General features: G+C 39.5%; 2 protein-coding genes and 1 pseudogene across 2 annotated transcripts; 1 reads left to right on the top strand and 2 right to left on the bottom strand.

Moving 5' to 3' along the window:
• Window positions 1-13,214: 13,214 nt before the first annotated feature.
• LOC109129261 (uncharacterized) lies at window positions 13,215-13,778 on the bottom strand. Its single transcript, XM_019237087.2, has one exon. It carries the CDS (start codon window positions 13,697-13,699, stop codon window positions 13,472-13,474), a length of 228 nt encoding a protein of 75 aa, XP_019092632.1. The 5' UTR covers window positions 13,700-13,778; the 3' UTR covers window positions 13,215-13,471.
• Window positions 13,779-14,462: 684 nt separating this feature from the next.
• LOC147926517 (uncharacterized) lies at window positions 14,463-15,203 on the top strand. Its single transcript, XM_087486950.1, has 3 exons — window positions 14,463-14,634; window positions 14,724-14,839; window positions 14,934-15,203. Exons 1-3 carry the CDS (start codon window positions 14,488-14,490, stop codon window positions 15,121-15,123), a joined length of 453 nt encoding a protein of 150 aa, XP_087343076.1. The 5' UTR covers window positions 14,463-14,487; the 3' UTR covers window positions 15,124-15,203.
• Window positions 15,165-16,406, bottom strand: LOC147926516 (uncharacterized; annotated as a pseudogene).
• Window positions 16,407-16,701: the final 295 nt, after the last annotated feature.

The following is a 16,701-nucleotide window of genomic DNA, read 5'->3' as shown; positions in this document are numbered from 1 at the left end:
AATTACAATGGTGTCCATGAAAAACATTAAAAGAACCCAAATTAACCTGTGTATGGCAATTGACAAGAGAGGAAGGTGACGAGCAACATACACTCCACACCAGAGGAGAAAATTGACATCAAAATCCTAATCGGATGTGTCATTCAAAGAAAAGAACAATAGTCTCACACCATGCTTGAAGCAAGTGAAGTCTATGTACGAGTCTCTCATACTTGATGCTATGTTTTGGATTTGGCTACAAATTTGAACCTTAATATTCCTCTCTTTTTCTGTGTAGAAAATTCCAGTCTTTCCTTAGTTCTAAAACCCAAAAGAAGAAGAAGAATTCCATCAGAAGAATCCCCCAAAAAATCCTGCGAAGATCCAATAGAGCACTGTAGTCCACAAACGAAGTGTGTGTTCAGACTTATTAGACGAGATCTCATCCTTCTCGCCATGGCGAAATATCCCAACCATTGTTGTTATGAAACCTGGTGTTGGTGGGATTATGTAAACGTTTGTGGATAACTCTTTTAAGTATTAATGCATTCAGATTTCTTTTAATCGAGCGAGTTGTACTGATATAGACTTAGTCCGAGTCGGCTCAACACACGGCGTATCTGTAGGGTTGCAAAGCCTTAAGGATGTGTCGTGTGGTCGGGAACCTCACCAAGGGACTGGCCGAAGGGCTTGATTCGTTTTCGCACTCGGCCGGATCATTGAGGAACGTTCCCATAGTAGCGTTCTGGTGCCGTCCGATGGCATGGGTGGTCATAGTGCGGTTCCGGGGCGTTACAACAGTGGTATCAGAGCATGGTTATGATGCTGTATATTACTCGCGTTTTTAAATGATTAATCGAGTCAAATGGTCGCAATAGACACTTAGGATATCCGGATCGTTCATCACTTAGGGTTAGATGTGATTAAGTAAAACCCTTTATTGATCGTGGATGCAGATTTCTCGTGAAGGATCCGAAAGGACTAGGTCGACGCATCGTTCTCCGGACACAGGGAGGGGTTCAAGTCAGCAATTTGGTCCGGAGGAATGGCGTTCGCATTTTGGGGATGCCCAAGGGGAGGAGTCGTTTCCAGGCATATTCAACCCGAATATGTATCTGCCTGAATGGGATGTACCTGTCGCGACGCCGAGATACACACCATCGAGTTCAAATCGATTTAGTACACCGAAGGGTATGTACCCGCCAGGGTTTTCACCGTTTGGACCGTTCGTTGCCTATCCAACTCAAAACATGCCGAGGGGAGACCGAGCGCATGGAGAAGGACCGAGTGAGCAGAATGTGCCAGAGACTCAGCAGACACTTAAAATGATTCAAGATCTCTTGAATCACATGATCCAGCAACAACAGCATGACCAAGCAAACCGTGCAGCAGAAGATCCATCCGACCAATTTCTAAAACAAGTAATGTTGTTGCGGAACTTAGGATTTCGTAAGTTCAAAGGAGACCCGAATGTTGTATTAGCAGACGCATGGATAAAAGACCTGGAAAATAATTTTGAGATGACAAAGTGTCCAGAGGATTTAGGAGACCGGTTGCAGTTAATTTCTTGGAAGAAGATGCTCGTGCATGGTGGGATACCGTAGTTTCTCGTTACCGATTTCAGACTATAACGTGGGGAATCTTTAAGAAAGAGTTTGAGCTAAAATACTTCCCACCAGAGTCACGCGACCGCTTGGAGAATCAGTTCCTGCAACTAGAACAAGGTGAAATGACTGTTCGAGCTTATGGGAGAATTTTCACAAGACTTCGGAGGTATTTGTACCAAGGAAACGATGACGAGTTAGCTATGGCCCGGAGATTCTTTAACGGACTCAGGCCATATATTAGAGGAAGGTTGCACGTTGTGACATACCGTAGTGTCGCAGAAGTAGAAGAGAGAGCAGTAAGTGTCGAGGAAGCCATTGAGATCGAGAAGGAGATTTCGGCTCAGGAGAAAAAGAAGGAACCGGTTCAGCAGACTAAGATTGTGAACACCCGAAAGGTGAAACAAGTCGCAGGACGGAATTGGGGCACAGGCCGCGGTAAAGTTAAAATGAATGTTAGTCAAGGGGGTCGTAATGTGAGTAACATGGATCCGCGAGGATGTTATGTGTGCGGTCAAGTAGGGAATTTTGCTTGAACTTGTCCGACCATTGTGGAAGGATACCAACTTGTCAACTGTCACATGTTTCTACTGTGGTGAGTTAGGACATTATGCGAACTCATGTCCATCAAGGCCTGCCAAACCGAATGCCCGAACTGTGAACCGTGTCCAGGCAGCGAACCAAGTGAAGGAACCCCCAGCGAAGAAGCAAACAACCCCAGCAAATGTTTTTGCTTTAGGAGTAGAGCCATCCAAACCTCAGCAGGCCGCGAAGGGCCCTATAACAGGTTTGATTGGGTCTAACTCCCTTGTGATTGTTGTGATTGTTTTGTGTTGGTTGTGAGGTTGTGTGATTAGTTTTAGCATTGCATTTTGTTATATTTGCCTTGCATTTAGGAACATTACTTGTTGGTGGTAACCCCACACATGTACTGTTCGATTCGGGTGCGTCCAATAGTTTTGTGACTCCCAAAGTGGTTGTCAAGTTTGGAGACTTGTGTGAGGAGGAAGTGGTGAACATTAATGTCTTCACTGCTGGTAATCAACCACCGCTGAAGACAAGAAGATGGGTCAAGGAAGTGTCAATTTTGCAAGAAACGAACCTCCCGGTGAATCCTTTGGTGATGCCATTGGATAGGTTTGACGCTATTTTGGGAATGGATTGGTTATCGGAACACCAAGCCCATATAGACTGCAGTAGAAGCAGGGTTATATTTGAAAATGGAGGAAGGACACCTCTAGTTTTCAATGGGATCAGCCCGAGTAAAACAGCATATTTCGTATCGGCAGCAAGGATTGGAAGATCGAGTGAGGAGGATGAGGTTTATTTAATCACTCTTACCGCCATGGGAGGAGATGACAAGGAAGGCATAGAAGTTGAGGACATTGCTATAGTCAAGGACTTTGAGGACGTGTGTAGGCCATTGGAAGGATTGCCTACACCAAGGAGCCATCCTTTTACCATAAATTTGGAACCCGGAGCTACCATAATTGCTAAGGCACCATATCGCATGGCACCGGCCGAGTTGGCTGAACTTAAAACTCAATTGGAGGATTTGTTGGAGAAGGGTTTTATTCGACCAAGTTCATCGCCATGGGGAGCCCCAATACTATTCGTCAAGGAGAAGGACGGAAGCATGCAGTTACGTATTGATTACCGAGGTATCAATAATATAACTATCAAGTACAAGTATCCGTTGCCAAGGATCGATGAGCTGTTAGACCAGCTAAGAGGAGCAAGTTGGTTTTCAAAGATTGATTTAGCCTCTGGCTATCATCAAATCTCGATTGCGGAACAAGATGTGATGAAGACGGCGTTTCAAACAAGATATGGCCAGTACGAGTTCGTGATAATGCTGTTTGGACTTACCAATGCACCGGCGGCATTCATGCGATTGATGAATGAAGTATTCCACGACTATCTGGATCGATTCGTGATAATATTTATCGATGACATTTTGATATATTCGCAAAATGCCGAGGAGCACGCGGAGCATTTGAAGAAGGTTTTAGAAAGGCTAAGAGAGATGAAGCTGTTTGCTAAATTCAGTAAGTGTAAGTTCTGGAAGAGGGAGATTGGGTTCTTAGGACACCGAGTTTCGGAGCAAGGTGTGTCCGCTGACCCAGAAAAGATCGCCGCAATACAGGATTGGCCGAAGCCAACGACTGCATCGGAAGTGAGGAGTTTCTTAGGCCCTGCAGGCTATTACCGGAAGTTCGTAAAGGGGTTTTCATCCATTGCAAAACTTTTGACACGACTTACCGGGAAAGGAGTACCTTTTATATGGAGCGAAGAGGTAGAAGAAGCTTTCAGGAAGTTAAAGGGAGCGCTGACAACCGCACCAGTGTTAGCCCTACCTGAGCCAAATCAACCATATTCTGTGTTCACAGACGCGTCAAGAATTGGAGTTGGATGTGTTTTGATGCAAGGAGATAGGGTGATTGCTTATGCATCTAGACAGTTAAGGAAGCATGAGGAGAACTACCCCACACATGACCTGGAGATGGCAGCCGTGGTGTTTGCATTGAGGATATGGAGATCATATTTGTATGGAGAAGCTGTTCAGGTATTTACAGACCATCAAAGTCTTAAGTACTTGTTCACACAACCAGATCTTAATTTTCGTCAGAGGAGATTGATGGAGTTCGTAGCCGACTACGATTTAAAGATTCAGTATCACCCAGGCAAAGCGAATGTAGTGGCAGATGCGCTAAGCCGAAGAAGAGCACAAGTTGATGTCGAGAAAGACGTAGAGTCTTTGGCCGAGGAATTGAAGAAGGTAAGGCTTTTAGCCTTGGAAGGAGAATCTAGTGAGCCGTTGGGTTTACAAGCTGTAACCCAAGCGAGCCTACTACATCGAATTCGCGAAGAACAACCCAAAGACGAGAACCTGAAAAAGATCATCGAGGAGTTGAAAAGTTCAGAAGGACCAAATGCTAGTGGTTATCATTTAGCTGATGATGACACTTTACTTCTCAACGGGAGAGTAACTGTACCTGACCGGAACGGACTACGAGACGAGATACTAGGAGCCGCCCACAGCTCAGCATTAAGTATACACCTGGGGAGCACCAAGATGTGCAAGGATGTGCGTAGGTACTATCATTGGCCTGGACTGAAGAGAGCAGTAGTGAAATGGGTGAGCCAATGTGATTCATGTCAGAGAATCAAGGTAGAGCATCAACTGCCAGCAGGATTGCTTCGCAACTTGCCCATACCGACTTGGAAATGGGACTCTATCTCGATGGATTTTTTTACCGGTCAACCAATAAGAAAAGGGCGAATCCGTGATGCAGTATGGGTAGTGGTTGATCGTTTAACCAAGGTAGCCCATTTGGTTCCAGTAAGGAGTACGGACCAAGCACCTATTTTGGTAGAGAAATATATAGACGAAATTTTGAGGCTACATGGTGTGCCAGCGAATATTGTTTCCGATTGTGATCCAAAGTTCGCATCAATATTCTGGAAAGATTTGCAGAGAGCGTTGGGAACAGATGTTCATATGAGTACCTCATTTCACCCAGAGACTGACGGGCAGACGGAGAGGACAATTCGAACCATAGAGGACATGATCCGACTATGTGCACTGGAATGGTCATCAGATTGGGAGAAGAATCTGCCATTAGTTGAGTTCGCGTATAACAACAGTTATCACTCGAGTACCGGCATGTCGCCATTTGAAGCCATGTACAGAAGGCCGTGTAGAATGCCTTTGTGTTGGACGGAAGTTGGAGAGCGGACAAGTTTCAATCACAAGTTGATTGATGAGACGACGGAGAAGATCAAGTTCATTCGTGAAAGCATGAAGAAAGCACAAGATCGCCAGAAGAAGTACGCATACCGCAAAAGGCGAGAAGTGGAATTTGAAGTTGGAGACATGGTGTATTTGAAGGTTGCACCACAAAAGGGAAATGATCGTTTGGTAAAGTGGGAAAGCTTGCGGTAAGGTTTATTGGACCATACCGGATCGAGAAAAGAGTTGGAGAGGTAGCCTATCGGTTATCGATGCCCGAGGTTATGTGATTGCATAAAGTCTTCCACGTTCCACAACTACAGAAGCATGTACCAGATCCTAACATGATTGTGCCGGAGCCTATCGAGGAGTTGGAGCCAAATCTCACATACCCCGAAGTACCGTTTGGAATAGGGCAAAGGAGGACCAGGAAGTTGAAGAACAGAAGCATTCCTCAAATTCAAGTGTTCTGAGGAAAGTAGAACCGTAAGGTAACCACATGGGAAGACGAGGACAGGATCCGTGCCAAGTATCCCCAGTTGTTTGTCGAGGAAGATGAGGCAGGACCATCAGAACCCTATGGAATTCGGGACGAATTCTATTAAGGGGGGAGAATGTAGTGACCCTCACCAAGGGGTAAATTTTCAACGCCAAATTGAAGTCCAAAAGGCCGAGAAAAGAAGCCAGCAAGCAGAGCTGAAAGTTTGATGAAGGAAAGTCCAAGAAAAGTTACACGGACCAAGAATTGGCCAAGTCGTCTGAGGCGTACCGCCCGTGTTACCCGAGACGCGTCAACCAAGAGTTCCAAGAGTGCCGAGAGTGCCGAGAGTGCCAAGGGAAAGTGTCGAGGAAGTTGTCGAGAGCCCGAGAAATTATCGAGAGCTCGAGGAAGTTGTCGAGAGCTCGAGAAAGTTGTCGAGAGCTCGAGAAAATTGCTGAGGACCCGAGAAAACTATCGAGAGCCCGAGAAAGTTGCCGAGGATCGACGACGGTCGACCGAGGACGCTAGAAGACTTCTCACCACCAAAAATCGTCTAAGTCAAAGAGATTAAGTGGGATGATTATTTTAATCATGAAGAAGAAGTGGGAGTTAGTGGGATTAATATTTTAATGAAGAGAAGTTAGTGGGAGTTAGTGGAAGAATTAAATAATTCAAAGAGGATTAGTGGAGCTTAGTGGGAGAACTAAAAGAGGAAGAATTAAATAATTCAAAGAGGAAATCGATTCTAACCAAAGAAAAGATTCGAGTGTGCCGCGAGAGAAGCTTTAGTAAAGGAGACTTTTCGTCGACGGTTTACTGTGAGTTCAGGCACATATTTTGCCGGCTTAGATGGGGAATTAAAGACATCCATCTAGTGCACGGTTTTGCATGAAGCATGTAGATGCATTTACTTGAAGTTCTTTTACGTTTTCTTGTTTAAATGCATGCGTGGTGAGGTTGTGCCGGTTGCTAGTTTGAAATGATCTAGTGACAAGGGCGAGAAGTAGTTGTGAAACTTATAAAATTATGGGTTTAAGAACCATATAAACTCAAGTATAGACTTCGGTGAAGTCTTAAAGCATTTTAGTCCGCGAGAAACTCCGGCTAAGCGTTGTAAGATTTGGTATCGCTATCCTTCCCATTTCGTACCACATGCAGCCGCGACATGCAACCCATGTTCGTGTGTGTGCAGAGCTGGTTACGAAGAGCTTGGAGGTTACTGGGCTCACTACCCTGGCCGAGACTGTCTACACGACGGTGTGGCTTTGATTGATATCTATCGCCTGCCTTTGTTGTTGCGGTTCGGAGATTCATGAGGGGTTAGGGAAAAGGATGCATACCGGGCCCTGATAAATTAAAAATTGTTAAAAAATTATGTTTTATTTCAAGTTAAGTTGTTGCATGTTGTTGTACATTGTTGCATGTAGTTGCGATTGATTGTTTGGTTATTTTGCTAAGCTTATCAGCTTTCGTTTGTCATCTCTGATTGGTTATGGTGATGTATACTTGCTTGTCAGTTGTTTATCTCTGCTTGCATGTTGATCGCTTATGCTTGCATGTCGTTCTTTATGCTTGCATGTTGGTTGTTGATGGGGTTTGGGTTTGGGAATTTATTTCTCTGCAGGAACCCTGAGCTCACTAAGTAATCTAAGATTACTTATGATAATATTGTTGTTCTGCAGGTAACCCTAGAGGGAACTAAGGGGCGTGGTGAACGATAGGACTCCGGAGTAGTTTTCTTTTTGGTGTCTATTGTAAAATTCAAAGTATGTTTGTTGCGAACCAAACTTTGGCACTAAGCCTTGGCAACCTTTTATGTAAACGTTTGTGGATAGCTCTTTTAAGTATTAATGCATTCGGATTTCTTTTAATCGAGCGAGTCGTACTGATATAGACTTAGTCCGAGTCGGCTCAACACACGCCGTGTCTATAGGGTTGCAAAGCCTTAAGGATGTGTCGTGTGGTCGGGAACCTCACCAAGGGACTGGCCGAAAGGCTTGATTCGTTCTCGCACTCGGCCGGATCTTTGATGAACGTTACCATAGCAGCGTTCCGGTCCCGTCCGATGGCCTGGGTGGTCATAGTGCGATTTGGGGGCATTACCGACACTGCCCCCACTGGCTCCTACAGCTCCATCAATACCACTAACGACACCTACTAATTGCTCCTAAATCGCATGCGACTCGTCAACGCCCTTTTCTGTCACACTCTGGTCTACAGTCTCACTAGCAGTTGGGCCTCTTCCCCTACCATGACCACGACCACAACCGCGCCCACGACCAGCAACAGCTCCACCTCTAACCATTAGCACTACCAAAGATAGATAGCTAAGCTCATAATTAAAACCGCATACATAAACACACAACTTACCATGGAATCTCATTGAAGGCTTGAAGAGGATGTTATAGGACCCCATGCCACACACAATTGACTAATTCACATAATCAACTCAAGCATGCAATCCCAGACATCAACATCACAAGCTAAGATGAACCATAGACCTAGAACCGTAAGGGTTCTGATACCAAAATGAAACAACCCATCCTTTTTTTTTTTTTTTCATTTTTTGACATTTAGCTAATGATCCCATACTCACTAACATCCTAACAACAACAACAGATAACATAAGCAATAGCAATAATACTATAAATAACTCCAATAAAGAATAACCCAATCTTAAAGTCTCTCAATTTCAAATCCAACAATGTCAAGAGGCAAATAACCATTGTCCTAACAATGTTCTACAACTAACCTCTAGCAACCTAACAAATTGCCTTCACCTGCACCACAATCACACATTGTCTTTATCTGCACCACAAAAGAGAGGTGTAACAATTATCTGAAATACTAAGTGAGGCGATCCTCCCATCTACTGGGCTATACAAACAAGCAAATAGATAAACACAAACAATACACAAAAACAAGCAAACAAAACAACTCTACCATAGGCGTCGACACACCCAAACGCTTAGATAAGCCATGGTCACGCACTCACCTCTAAAATTAATAGATCTAACAAAAAAAAGAGAGATCCAAGCTTTCCGACGACCACTACTCGACACCCATGCTAAGACCTTCTTCTCCACATTCCAAAAGCAAAAAAAAACTGACTTAGAAATCCTCAGAAACCTCTCAAAAACGTTTTAGAACTTTTCTCTTCTTTCTCTTCTTCTGGGAACAAGACTAAAGAAAACTAAGTGGCGTCAAGTTTTCCCTTTAAATACTCGAGTCCTAGGTTTCCATCAACCAAACTGCGTCAAATCGGCGAAAATAATCCGAATACCAACTACCCGATTACGTCGATCGATGCACAAACCATATTTCTGGTTCGCGGGTGTTACAGATACGTTCATCATAGACATTGTTTTACTATTAAAAGTTTTTTCATTATTATATGTTGCAGGGTTTTCAATACATCTCAAAAATTATATATACATTATGTGTAATCTTTATGTTGACATTCAAGTGGGTAGGAAGACCTACGTTCATTATGTCGTTTCTACAAAAGAACAATAAAAAGCCATGGACTCGATGATTCACAATCTCTTTATTTGGTGAGGGTGCTTTCATGACTTTTTCAATGAAAAAAGTATAGAAAATCTTAAACCAATCAATACAATAAAAACTGAATGTGTTTCTCTTCAATGTTGACACCTCAGCTTTTTAGTTGAAGGAGGAGTTGACACATCAGTTAAAAGAGTTAGCCAATCAAATTATAAGGATTATTACAACTCAATACTTTTATCCAATAATAATCATTCTCCATTCCACACAATTTACTCTTTCTTTATGGGTCCAGCCCAATTACAATGGTGTCCACGAAAAACATTAAAAGAACCCAAATTAACCTGTGTATGGCAATTGACAAGAGAGGAAGGTGACGAGCAACATACACTCAACACCAGAGGAGAAAAATGACATCAAAATCCTAATCAGATGTGTCATTCAAAGAAAAGAACAATAGTCTCACACCATGCTTGAAGCAAGTGAAAGCTATGTACGAGTCTCTCATACTTGATGCTATGTTTTGGATTTGGCTACAAATTTGAACCTTAATATTCCTCTCTTTTTCTGTGTAGAAAATTCCAGTCTTTCCTTAGTTCTAAAACCCAAAAGAAGAAGAAGAATTCCATCAGAAGAAGCCCCCAAAAAATCCTGCGAAGATCCAATAGAGCACTGTAGTCCACCAACGAAGTGTGTGTTCAGACTTATTAGACGAGATCTCATCCTTCTCGCCATGGCGCAATATCCCAACCGTTGTTGTTATGAAACCTGGTGTTGGTGGGATCATGGCGGGATCAAATCAGGGATCAAGTGTGTCAGTCGTGGAAAAGACTATGTTTAAGATAAAATTAAAGTCTTTTTGATGATTAAACTAAAGGAGGTGAGAAGTTTTACATACATTAGGGTTAGTTATAATATTTATACAATTTAGTATTTAAATCTATCTGATTTCAATGTAAATATTTATAAGTCATCTTGAATTTGAGATTTTTCTATATTTATTTTATTAATATATTTTTCTATCTTATCATTGTATAAACCATAGTTTTTACAGTTAATTAAAATTTTTAAAAATTAAATTTTCAATAATTCAACATATATAAAAAATCTAAAAATAGTTATAAAAAGTATCCTGCGGCATAGCGCGGGTCTAACCTAGTAAGTATATAAAAGAGCTAAGTCAATACTACAAACTCAAACGTCACCTGCAATATAACTCTTGTACATGTATAGATTCTGTAAACCGTATAAATCCTTGTATGTGTAATAAAACTAAGTTGTAGGTTTATCATTTTGTAATAGCATGTGCCCATAAAAAGAAGAGAAAGAAGGTTTATCATTTTGCATTACATAACTGTATATAGTGAATTAAAATTAAAACTTACAGTTTGAGTTATGAGTAAATGTATGAAATTATATGGTACGTGTAAATATTTGTAAAAATATTTAGTTCTTTTTTGCATAAGGATTACAATGATTTATGTTGACATTTTCCCTACAAAGTTTTAAGGTTCTATAGCACATTGTCGTCCCTTGAACAAGATGTCGGCAGCAGTAGCCTTTTACATCCTTTGCGAAAAAGCATGGATCTTTCAAAGGTGGTTTCGTAAGGTCTTTGAAGAAATTACCTATATATAAGAAAATCATTTGAAAAATTATTCAATTGTTATAATAGAGGTGGCGATGATGATAAACAATGAACAATAAACCACACACATATATATATATATATATATATATATATATATATATATATATATATATATATATAACATACATTCATGAAGGCTAGCCATGGAAACAAGGACGACACAAAAGATAGCAAATTTGAAAAATGACATTTTGATTCTTTTGACAAGAGATATGTTCTGTTGTTTTAAATTAAAAAGCTTACATATAAACACACATATTTATACTATATACATATATACATATATATATATATATAAATTCTAAAAGTGGTAAATTGTTTTTGACGGTAATCCAAAAAAATACTTGTAGTTAGATTTGTTTAGTTAATCTTATTTTCTTTATCTCCTCAAACATTTTTTTTTTTTTTTTTTTTTTTTTTTTTTTTTAAATTTATCTTTTCTTCGATTTAAAATAACCTAAAAAAAAAATCAACAACATCCACATGTTGATTAGCGATATATTAGCTACAATGTTACTAAAATTTTCTAAAATTGATTAGCAGTATTTTAGCTACAAATGTTCTTTAATACTCCCTCCGTTTAAAAATATATGATGTTTTAAGCAAAACACGCAGATTAAGACGTTTTTACTTTTAACAAGTTCAACTAATCAGAAACAATATTGCATAATATAAAATCCTAAACTAATCTAAAAGTTGCATTGAAATTTGAAAACATCCTATATTATGAAACAAAAAACTTCTCCAAAACATCTTATATTTTGAAACAGATGGAGTATATGGTTAAAAAAAATTCGATCTATAGTCAATTCCTACTACGCAGGGAAACCATTTCACTATAGACTAGTCATGGGCAAAATACTCGGACCCGAAACCCGAACCTCGAACCCGATCCGAAAAACCCAAACCAAATCCGTATCCGAAACTTTAAAATACCCGAATGGGTCTAGAATTTATTAAGATCTGGTACCCGATCGGGTATTATCCGATATCTAACGGGTACCCGAATTAACCCGAACATGTATAAATATAGTGCAAAAATAGTCATTAGTGAGATTTGAACCCTTGACCTAAAGCATTTAAAGGGTACATTCTAACCATTTTGCCACTTTAATATCTTTGATGGATTCTAAAACCTCTAGTATTTATATATTAATATGTACAACTTTCATTTTTTAAAATAGAATTTAGAAAGAGATTGAGAAGATGGACAATTAGAAGAAGAAACTTCGTTCATCTCAAAATTCTCAGTCAAAACAATTAGTATAGGAATGGTATGAGAAAAAAACAACAAACTCGTGTGTTATATGTTTGGCCAGTAAGAAGCATCGATGGTCAAGCCACTATTATTGAATGAAATTGAGTTTGGTTTACTTAATTTCGGATTGAATTTGGGTACCCGATCCGATCCGAATCCGATGGGTGTTTATCTGAAATCCGATCCGAATATTAGAAATACCTGAATGGGTCTAAGACCTCTTAATCCGAAATACCTGAAAATCCGAAATACCCGATCCGAACCCAATCGGGTCACCCGAATGCTCAGGGCTACTAAAGACAATCCTCCAATTTAATGATAAGTTATTCGAGATTTATAATGTATCTAATTAATGATGACTCAAACTTAAATTGTGGTTTATTCGTAATTATTGTCTTAAATTTTTTTTTTTTTAAGTGGGTTTAACTTTTCGGAAAGTTTTTAACTTATGGGTTTTTGCCAATTTAGCACATTGTTTGAAGAAGATTAAACTTAATACCAAAATATATGATTTCATTCAGCATAAATTAAAGAAACTAAAATAACTGTTTACCAAAAGCAAACCAAACCGACTAATATAGGTTAGAGTATCCAATATCCATTACAATATGTAGTAGTCTAGAATTAGCAATGATTCTTTTTTTTTCTTAGATATTTTAAAAAAATTTGGAACCATGTTTGAGCACTTTCCAACATATAGTAGCATTCAGAGACAAGCATGTAGACCTTTTGAAAGAAGTTAAAATCCCACCTAAGGCAAGAGTTCCTGATTAAAGATCCTGCTAAAAGAATAATAAAATTTCCTCTTTCAAACTAATACAACACTAGTTGTTAAGTTATAGCATTCAGTTGGAGGATACTTTCTAATTAATAAACTCCAATGGTATTTGATATAGTTTTGTTTTCTTAATAAAACTAAAATAGAATTTTATTACTACATATATAGAACGGAGAGACTAGTTAACAACCAGTATCTTACAAGTCTAAGATATTAATCTATCACGTTTGTAGTTTCATGACTTCTCAACATATATTCAAATCAGATAATTCCATTAGGAATGAACAAAAGGAACACAATCACACTACCTCTATGAACCCCACTCGAAAACATTTGAAAAACTATTTGAAAATTGATTGAATAAAGATAAATTTGTACCCAAAAAAAAAAAAGAGAATTAAGTAACCTAAATGGTTTCAACAACAAAAATGATCATAGTGTCAAAACGACAAAAAACTCCAATAAGCTTTCTTCATCAATGTCTTAATCTTGTTTCCTCGAGCTAAGTTGACGAGCATAAGCCGCAACACGCTTTGCCCACTTGACGATCTCTACCTTGAGCTTTTTGGAATCCATACGATTCAACGACAATGGTTTCTTCGTCTCTTCCGTTGATGACTCCATGAACGAGAACGACAAACATCGATAATAATGACTCGACTTGTGGCTTCCATTGTTCTTACCCTCTACAGCCTGTTTCTTCACAGACATGTCAAAAAATCTCCCGAGTGAAAATGAAGATTTATTGTATATTTGTGTTGTGCAGGGACTTTTTTTAATAGAGACAGGCGCAGACAAAAGGAAAGAGAGTCTTACAAGTTATTAGACATATCACATATAATAGATGGTGTAAGGTAAAAGACGTGTAATCGAAGCATGCATGTTGATTTTGTTGACGGTTGACTTTGTCAACGCATATTCTTGTTGGCTCTATATTTCATTCTCTTATCCAATTAAGAATTTGTAATCTGGACTTTTCTTTGTTCTGTTTCTTTTGAACAGAGTTTGGTTTGCTCTGTCTTAATTTTTAGCAGACAATGATCCTCACCGTTTCCGAATTAATAAACCAATCATAACCATAACCAGAGACTAGTGTTTTGTAATCATAATTTTAGCCTTTGCAAATGTTTCAAATTGTAAAATCAGACATAAGAAAAATTAAATTGGAAAAACAATCAGAAATTGTTACATCAAACATATGCTATCAAACTTTGTGTTATCATAGTGTAGAAGTAAAAGAAACACCATAGAGTTATTTCAACCTACAATTTGTGAGTTTATCAGAAGAAAAAAAGAACTTGAGTAGATGAGTAACAATGTCCTTTTCAATCTAATCTGAATTTTTCTCTTTTTTTATGTCTTCAAAATTACACCATTAATTGCTATTGCTAATTCTACACCTAAAATTGTTAGGTCTCTTTTGTTAATCCCCTATATATTAATAGAGAATCATTCTCACAAAAAAGCTGAGATGTGGTATTGAAATACAGGTAAGCATCATGAATAATGTAAATTCTTCGGTTGGATATACATCTGTTGGGGAAAAAGAATATACTCTCTACGGGAAAGATATAATCACAGAGACCTTAAGAGGCCTTACATTTCAAATTTCAGCCAACTCTTTCTTTCAGACTAACACTCATCAGGTATGTGAAACAGTTAAGCAACATGATTATTTTACACTCCAAACGTTAAACACAAACTTGTTGAAAACAAAATGGTGTTTACTATGTAGGCTGAAGTTTTATATAAGCTTATTGAGGAATCCGCTGGACTTAAAGGAGATGGCTCAGAAGTCGTGCTCGATCTTTTCCGTGGAACTGGTACCATAGGTCTTACACTTGCCAGAAGGTACACATATGAGTTGAAAGTACTGTCAAAGATTAACTTTTTAAGCAATGTATTACTGCTGCTGATTGTTCAAGTCTGATTCCCCTCCTCCTAGGGCGAAACATATGTATGGTTATGAAGTAGTCCCACAAGCAATAACAGATGCACACAAGAATGCCCAAATAAACGGCTTAGAGAATGCAACATTCATCCAAGGGGATCTAAACAAAATAGGAGAAGATTTTGGAAATAATTTCCCTAAGCCTGATATCGTTATTTCTGGTTATAATCTTCTTCTCACTTAAGTTGCATTTCATCTAGCTTCTAATATTTGCAGTTTGCCATATTTTATTTTTGAATAAAATATAAAATTTATTCGAAAAAACTGTTTTATATCAAGTGCAAACTATAATTAAAAGTTTGATAATATTAATGAAATTTACTCTAGAGAATCTAGGAGAATGTTAAGAAAGCCGGTTTAACGCGTAGCGAGCCACAACTCCATACACCCTGCGACCGTGCTTTCACCTTGAAGGAGGAGAGGAGACGGTTCCTTACTTGACTATCTAGTCTTTTGATGAGAAGAGTTGGTGATACAGCCGGTTCCCTGTGTCGTCGGTTGTTTCTTTCTTGCCAGAGAGAATGTAGAGAAGCTTGAAAAGTATACTGGACCAAAAACAGAGAAGAGTTTCCCAAAGTTTTGTCGATGAGAAGAGTCTGAATTGTGTCCCAATCTGTAGTGAATTTGATAGCGAGAAGCTTGGAGGTGAGTCCAGTCCACACTTCAGCCGAAATCGAACAGGTAAAGAATAGATGGTTACGCGTTTCTTGCGGCGCAATGCACAGAGGGCATGAGGCAATGATTCTTTGATTCCAGTGCAGCATTCGATCACCAGCTGATAAGCGATTGAGTGTTGCTAACTAGGATATGAAGGAGAACTTTGGCGTGGCATGAGAGAACCAGACCCCGTCAGCCCACGTTGTTCTCTGTCCTGTCCGCCTATGGTGCTCCCATGTTTCTTTTATGTTGAATTTTGGCTTAAATCGATCCCTTTTCCCTTTCCAGAGAACCACATCTTTTAATTTGCCTCCACCAGTCCTCTGGTTCGAATATTCTCCATAATTGCCTCAATTTGATTTAGATGTTCCACTCAATGCCGTCGTCTCCGGTGAGAGAGAGCTTCAGCTATAGTGGCATTTAAACCAATCCCCATGTATATACACCCTCGCAAACCTGCTATATCTAACAAACAACCAAGCTGGGACCAGTTATCATGCCAGAAAGATACACTCTGCCCATTCTTTATCTCAGACCGAACAAAAGCTGAAGCAATTGGCCGGTATTTAAGTAATTTTCTGCCACATCCATGAGCCTGAGGCTGTTGTATCTTTTAGAGACCAAAAGGAACCTTTTTTAGCAGATAAGTTCGTAGCCATGTAACCCAAAGTGAGTTAGACGCTAGTATTCGCCAGATGAGTTTCAAACAGGAGACCTTGTTAACTTCTCGTAGAGAACGTAACCCTAACCCTCCTTCTACTTTAGGGGTACACTCATCTTGCCATGATATTTTTGCCTTTTTGGTGTTTAAGGAAGGTCCTGACCATAAGAAAGCGGAGCAAAGGCTGTCTATCTCTTTGATACAAGCGTTTGGCAAGCGGAAAGCAAACATCCAGAAGCTGGTTAAACTATGTATGATAGAGTTGATCAGTTAGAGGCGGCCTGCGAAGTATAAGCATCTTCCTGTCCAGCTACCGATTCGCTCTCTGATTTTTTCTAATAATGGGGTGTAATCGGCTGTTGTCATACGTTTGGTTAATAGAGGGAGACCTAGGTAGCGAACAGGAAGAGTACATGATGCAAACGAAAATAGGTGTAAGATCGA

This window comes from Camelina sativa, chromosome 15 (assembly GCF_030686135.1).
Source record: "Camelina sativa cultivar CO46 ecotype springtype chromosome 15, ASM3068613v1".
Classification (NCBI taxonomy): domain Eukaryota; kingdom Viridiplantae; phylum Streptophyta; class Magnoliopsida; order Brassicales; family Brassicaceae; genus Camelina; species Camelina sativa.
This window is presented reverse-complemented; position numbering and strand designations above follow the sequence as displayed.